General features: G+C 34.3%; 1 protein-coding gene across 50 annotated transcripts in view; it reads right to left on the reverse strand.

Moving 5' to 3' along the window:
• Positions 1 to 7,686, reverse strand: part of LOC127853075 (F-box only protein 3-like) — a 30,040-nt gene extending 22,354 nt beyond the window's left edge. For 48 of the 50 annotated variants that reach the window (XM_052387260.1, XM_052387259.1, XM_052387234.1 and 45 more), the window contains exons 1-3: positions 7,450 to 7,642; positions 4,704 to 4,843; positions 4,190 to 4,279 (exon numbers count right to left, since the gene is read on the reverse strand). In XM_052387260.1, the coding sequence (XP_052243220.1) occupies positions 4,190 to 4,279; positions 4,704 to 4,828 (215 nt within the window). In that variant the 5' untranslated portion in view covers positions 4,829 to 4,843; positions 7,450 to 7,642. The other 2 variants (XM_052387210.1, XM_052387211.1) reach the window with 2 other exon arrangements.
• Between the last annotated feature and the right edge of the window lie 316 nt (positions 7,687 to 8,002).

The following is an 8,002-nucleotide window of genomic DNA, read 5'->3' on the forward strand; positions in this document are numbered from 1 at the left end:
CAATCCCAAACTAAACCTTAACATACTGTATTTTTGTGTCTAGTTTAATTTCAATGCTCAATTAATTCTTGAGTTAACAAGTTCAAATCCCAGTTTTATTCAACACACCCAACCAACAACATACCAGCCATCTCAATACACACAATGTGGTGTACCTGTTCTCCATGTGGTATAAATGGGATAGGTATATGGCATACCTGAACTCCATACGTGGGTATATGTGGGATAAATATATGGTATACCTGAACTCCATGTGGTATAAGTGGGATAGATATGTGGTATACCTGAAGGCCATGTGGTATAAGTGGGATAGATATTTAGTATACCTAAACTCCATGTGGTAACAGTGAGATAGATATGTGGTTTACCTGAACCTCATGTGGTATAAGATAAGTGTGATATGTATATGGTTTACCTAAACTCCATGTGGTATTAGTGTGATATGTATGTGGTTTACCTGAACTCCATGTGGTATAAGTGGGATAGATTTTTTGTATACCTGAACTCCATGTGGTATACTAGTAAGTGTTATAGATATGTGGTATACATAAACTCCGTGTGGTTAAAGTGGGATAGATATGTAGTATACCTGAACTACATGTGATATACCGTAAGTGGGATAGATATGTGGTATACCTAAAGTTCATGTGGTATAAGTGGGATAGATATTTGGAATACCTGAACTCCATGTGGTATATGTGGGATAAATATATGGTATACCTGAACTCCATGTGGTATAAGTGTGATAGATATGTTTTATACTTAAACTCAATGTGATATAAGTGTGATAGATATGGTGTATGCCTAAACTCAATGTGATATAAGTGTGATAGTTATGTGTTATACCTGAACTCCATGGGGTATAAGTGGGTTAGATATGTGGTATACCTAAACTCTATGTGGTATAAGTGGGATAGATAATATGTAGTATACCTAAACTCCATGTGGTATAAGTGGGATAGATATGTAGTATACCTAAACTCCATGTGGTATAAGTGGGATAGATATATGATAAACCTGTCCTCAATGTGATATAAATGTTATAGTTATGTGGTATACGTGTCTTCCATGTGATATAAGTGTGATAGATATTTGGCATACCTGTCCTCCATCTGATATTAGTGTGATAGATAAATGGTATAACTGTCATCCAGGTGATATAAGTGTGATAGATATGTGGTTTACCTGTCCACCATGTAATTTAAGTGTGAAAGATGTGAGATATACCTGTGTTTCATGTAAAATGAATTTGCTAGATATGAGGTAAACCTGTCCTCCATGGGATATAAATGTGATAGATCTGTGGTTATCTGTCATTTTAAGTTTGATAGACAAGTGGCATTCCTGTCCCCCATGTCATTCAAGTATAAAAGATATACAGACTAGTATACCTGTCCTCCATGTGATATAAGTGTGAAAGATATGTAGTTTACCTGTCCTCTGTGCCATATAACATGGGGTTAGAGCCAGAACGTAATAACTCCATTTTTCAAATAGTGGAGAAAAACGCAAAAGACTACAACTTTTATTTGAATATGAATATCAGCATAATATTAAGTTATAATATAGGTATTAGTATTGTTATGACATTATAAACATATTATAGGATTGCATACAATACTTAATGCTTTTGTATTCAAAATAGCACTTACTTCATTATGGCATTAAGGTAAAACATATATATTTTCAGAGTACCACTGTGTTAAGTGCACTTGGTGCTATTTAGCATAAAAATAGAACCCTGCTTTTCCTATGCCATACAGGACTAAGTACCCTTAAGGCAAAAGAGCCCTGTGATATGCATCTATTTTGAGAGACTAAACGAAACATGTGCACTTAGCACAAGTTTATATAAATAAGCATAATAATAATTCTTTGTTTAGAAGTACATACTTATTTCCTTTTGCTTTCTTGATTTGAACAGGACATGCAAATGTATCAATACATTTATTTCAATCAGTATGGCCTTGTGTCTCCAACCTTCACAATGGAAGAAAGTGAAGATTCAGATTTTCTATTCCACACCTGAATCTTCACTATCTTCTAGTGTATCTGGTTAAGGAAGACAATCCCTTGTTTTCTTATCAGATGGATTATCCTTGAAATACTGGTGATATTCTGAAGGAATTATTCAATCAGAGCAAAGTGATGGCAGGTCTTTCTTCTTTGATGCTGTAATTGGAAGTTTGGCATCATACAAGGGTTTTATGTCACATTTTATAAAGGTCCTTTCCTTGAGGATTTGAGTTTCACACACTGAAAACTGGTGTCATCAAAACTGCACTTGAAAAAATACACACCCCGGATCACTTTTTTGCAGTTTTATCAATTTTATTTTCGTCCATAAAACCTTTTGTCCACTTACATTGACAACATTTGGCGGCATTACAGATTTAGCTATAATTTAATGATATAAAAAAGTCATAGTATTTCATCGGCACTACAACATACAGATTTCTCTTTCGTGTAACCCTCACAATTGTTTCCCACTGGCTTGGTACATATATCGATGTAAATTTATTTGCTCATTCTATCGATGCATTGTACACTATCACACTCCATCTGGGTATGTCCACTTTCTAAATACTTTTGTTAAATGGTGTCTATGTTTTTACATTTTTCTCAAGCATGCATTAATGCAACAGTAACAACCTATTTGCGATTTTGACCACTACAACAGTCAAAATAAAAACAGACATTCTTTACTGTTATAGGAAGACATTTAGTGTAAGTCAAAAGACAAGTTCCCACTTCACAAGAGCCGCGTTTTCCATCAGTTTCATTCCACAAAAAATACATGTTGAACTTGCGTTTTGTCAAGAGTAAAAGGAAATATTGTAACAACTGAGTTTTCTTTTATAATAAACTTGATTCACAAGAGAACATGGAATCGGTAAAACAGCCTCTCGATCAAATGTTGCGACATGGTATGCCTTCTCTTGTTGTGCAAGAGACTTATCAAACTTCTTTTCATATCTAGCTCTGTATTTTCTTTTGATATGGTCTTGAAAAGCAAGTTTCAAATCGTTGGTCAGCTTGCCAGCTTCCTCTTCATTTCTTTACACAGCGCGCACCTGACACTGGTCCTTCTTGGGTATATGAAATGAATAGTTAAACTCCTCACAGAACATTTTACGATTTTACTTGATATGTATTTCCTGCCCGTTCTTTACACTTGTCTTTGTATAAATAATACATTTTATCTACTAGTATATTAAATCAGATCCTAGAAAACGTCTTTAAGTGTCTTGGCGTGTGTAATGTGCTTCTACTGTAGGAAATGACTCTTATATGCTTACGAACATCTTCTATCATTGCATCTGGGGTTTTGTTATGTGAAGTGTGCTTTCCACGCCTATCAAAAGAAGCAAATGTTTCTGAAGATTGTGATTTCAGTGCTGTATCTATCATTCTGCCACCAATATCTAACGTTTTCTGGAAGAAAACTTTGCATACATGTTTCTTATCTAGGCGATATACTCTGGAAATCACTCTGAGCTTTGATGAGTGTGTCCTTACACGACTCGGCACATTCTATGTTATGTTTGAATAAGAATGACCTTTCACTTAGAAAGGTGTTGAAACAATGATATTATTTTACCATCTTAGTGGGAGAACAATGTCTTTTATTAACATGAACACCCATAAAGGCATATTTCTCCCTATCTAATTACTAATTAGCACAAGACTTTGTGTATTCCTGTTGATATAAACCAGATACAGTAATATCTTTACAAGGTCAGGGCTTCATATTTTGTTTTTACCTTGAATAAGGGGCACAACTGGCTTATGTTTAAATGATTTATTTTAAATCCTTTTGGCGCATGTTTTTCCTCTCAATATGTATGAAAACATATTGTGCCAAAATGACTTAAGTGCACTTGAAGCAATCTGGCATACACCAGATTTGTCGATAAGCACTTAGTGCACCTTGGTTCTGTCAGATAAACTATGTTGTATACAAGGTATGATTCCAGGGAAAAGAGCAAATTGTAGAGCGTTGGAATAACTTTCTAAACCTGAAAAAAAGTGATTTTTGATAAAAAGTGCACTTATCACGTTCTGGCTCTAATCCCTTGATAAGTGTAATAGATATGTGGTATACCTGTCCTCCATGTGATATAAGTATGAAAGATATGTAGTTTACCTGTCCTTTGTGCGATATAAGTGTGATAGATATGTGGTATACCTGTCTTCCATGAAGTAGTGCTGGCATTGCCATTTCCACAATGAATCATCCATGCACAGCTCATGAAAGCGATGGCATAGATGTGATACACTAAAGAAAACAAAGGGCTACATTATTTGTTTTGATTGTCTTGAATATAATACATGTAACAACCTAATAATTGGTATACTTATTATTGAACAATAAAAGTAAAGTGTTTATGGAGAACTAATATTGATAATGTAACATGATGTAAGCAGGGAAGCAATACAACATATACTGGGTATGCAAGGACCTAAGTACTAGTATTTGATTCAATTTGATCACACACAATCTGTAAATTCTTTTTGATTAACAAATGTTATAAGCTTTCATAATACATGCTGAACTGTTCAAAAGAGTATATTCTTGATAACGTGACCAATTTTGTGTTGCTTCTAAGTTGACTCCAGAGAATAGTATTATCTCTCTTGTGCTACAAATGGTTGTATCAACTAATAATTTTACCAGCTGGATACATAGTTCAACAACACACCTGATAATGTCTTTGTAGTGCAAGTATCTCATAATGGAGATCAGAGACTCATCTGGCAGCTGTAGAACTCTGGGCTGTTCCATGAGAAACTCATCTGGATGCTGTGCAACTCCTGGCTGTGTCATCTCAATTTAGACTATCTAGACAATTTGGACTAAATTCAATGTACCATCAACAAACGGATACATTGAGTACATAACAAGGGATGCAACAGAAGCTACCTATTATAAACAGAGTATTAGATTTATCAATTTTTCCAAGTGTATGTATTAGTCGAGTGGATAGAAATATAACCTAACAGACAAATACCGATAGTGCTTTCCATGCGACCAATACATTCTCTTAGAACATTTGACTGGAGGTATATTCCACTTATTACATCCAACAAAAAAACACCAAATAAACAAATGCTTTAATTTTAAACCAAAGAAAAATAATGACTATAATGGTCCTTCATATTCTGATTGTGTATGGCACCTAAGAATTGATTATATCATCTTGCAACATCGTCATACTTGCATACTCCCGAAAGATGTGACACAAAATCAAGTCATTTGCATGGACTGTAAACTTGTGTGGATTTACAATTGCTTGCACTAAAAAGTGATGTCATTTTCCTCAGGCTCAGTCTGGGTTTCTATGTTAGTGATTTTGCACAATAGTTTATTATACATACACTGCAGCTGACACATTTGGGAGATAAGATAGGATTAATTGGCGGCGTCTTTGATATAGTAGCAAGTCAACAGTAAATTAAGATGAGCTGCTTGAAAGGTGGGTTAAAAACACACTTTTTTTGGTAAACATTGTTGTTGACATTCATATTGATTTAATATGTAGTGTTTTTTGTGTTTTTTTCATTTTAAGTAACTCTTTAGATTTGAGATTATCTCAAAATATCAATATTAATTATGTATGTTTTGTATGATGCCGCAATTGAAAATAGTAAACATTGTTAGTTATATGGAATTGGAATATGAAATTAAAGAAAGTACAAACAAGAGATGTGTTCGTCAGAAACACAATGCCCCCTACTGCGCTGCTTTGAAATAAAATTTCTATTTATCATTTGGCAGGTATAGAAATCATCTCCCTTTAAAGCTTATTACTTCCCTTGGATTTTGTCCAATCCAACTGGGGGGGGGGGGGGGTCTGTAGACAGTCAAAAATGACCAAGTCAGACATCATGACAACCAAGGTCTATGGTTTATCAAAGAGATCATAGCCAGAGTTCATCATGTATCTATGGACATAAGTCCACAGGTATGTAATGAACCATATCATTCACAAATTAGTACAGGAAAGAAATGATAATTGTATCATTAAAAAAAACAAACTTTGACAAATCAATCATTTGAGTTATAAATAATCAAAGTAAAAAATCTGTACAGTAACTGTGAAAAGAACTTAAATTCTTGGTAAGGAAATATATAATCTGAGGTTTATAATTATATTAATTACTTCCCTTGAAAATGATTGTCTCTAACAAATCTCTATTTTAAGTAGCAAATAATTAAAAGCCACTACCGTGACTATAGATTCACCACTCAAAATGTGCAGCTCCATGAGATACACATGCATGCCAAATATCAAGTTGCTATGTTCAATATTGAATAATTATCTCCCTTTAAAGTCATTACTTCCCTTGGATTTGTATTTTTGACCTTAGACCTTGAAGGATGACCTTGACCTTTTACCACGATGTGTTTGTCAGAAACACAATGCCGCCAACTGCGCCGCTTTGATTTATTTAAAAAGAAGAGATGTGTTCGTCAGAAACACAATGCCCCCTATTGCGCCGCTTCGAAATATTTTTATTTTTTATTTATTTTTTGTTCTTTGACCTTGAAGGATGACCTTGACCTTGAACTTCCACCACTCAAAATGTGCAGCTTCATCATGAGAACGCCGCTTTGAATTTTTTTTTTTACCTTTGACCTTGAAGGATGACCTTGACCTTGAACTTCAACCACTCACAATGTGCAGCTTCATGAGAACGCCGCTTTGATTTTTTTTTTTTTTTTTTTTACCTTTGACCTTGAAGGATGACCTTGACCTTGAACTTCCACCACTCAAAATGTGCATCTTCATGAGATACACATGCATGCCAAATATCAAGTTGCTATCTTCAATATTGAAAAAGTTATGCCCAATGTTTTTTTCGGACGGACGGACAGACTGACATACACACATACTGACATACTGACTGACGGACAGTTCACAGGGGTTTTTATCTGATTTAAGGGAAAGGGCCTGGCCTTCTTTGAGGGGAAAAAAATCGTGCGAAACGTTGAATTTTGGGGGGAAAAAATCGTGCGAAAAGCCGGATTTTTGGGAAAATAAGGAACATCTAAAATAATCAATTTAATATTTTTTACTGTTTTTAAAATAAATTGAAGGCAATGGATAATTTAATTATGCAATATTTTTTCTAGTTTCTACAGTGAATCAGGTTAACTTATGTGTTTAAATGTAAAAAAAAAAAAAAAAAAATGTTTTTTTTTTTGGAGGGGAAAATGAAATCTAGGGGAAAACTTACCAGCTGAGGGGAAGAAAAAATCTGAGGAGAAAGAGCCGATTTTCGGCGGGTCCCAAAGAAGGAAAAAAACCTGGTTCAACTGCTATACGCCACCCTACCGGGGGCATAAAAAGTAAAATTAATAAAAACATACATTGCATATTCTTATTCGAATTTCGATATGGAATCATTACAAAAGTTAACGCTAAAAGCAATAAGCCAACATACCGTTATTAACTTGTGTAACTGTCAATATTAATATAAATTTAAGCCATGTCTGTCGATCAAACTTATTTTATTTCACAAGTGTCAGAGCTAATAATGCACGAAAGATCTATAATGCCGACACCATCATAAACAACAGTCGTTTCAGGTAGTACACCCTGCACATAGGTCATGCACTTGAAAACAACCGTAACACACTTACAGTCTCCTTAACATGTATTTAATATACATATGTCAAATTTAAAACAAAGGGAGGCCACCGTGCTATGATCGAAAAGGTGGATAAATGATATCGTTTTGTTTTGCTTTCACATCGTCATCATAGGGACCCGGCACAAAAAAATCATATAATAATATGATAATATATATATATTATATATATAATCTTACCAATCTTGTAAACATTTCTATTGCCACAAGTACTTTTCCAGATAAACTTAAAATAGCACAAGTCACACCCATATACAAGAAAAATGACCCTTTCTGCAAATCTAAGTAATTAAGTGTCTTACCAATGCCCTCTAAAAACTTTGAGAAAGTAATTGCTAAACAACTT

The sequence above is a fragment of the Dreissena polymorpha genome, chromosome 12 (assembly GCF_020536995.1).
Source record: "Dreissena polymorpha isolate Duluth1 chromosome 12, UMN_Dpol_1.0, whole genome shotgun sequence".
NCBI lineage: Eukaryota > Metazoa > Mollusca > Bivalvia > Myida > Dreissenidae > Dreissena > Dreissena polymorpha.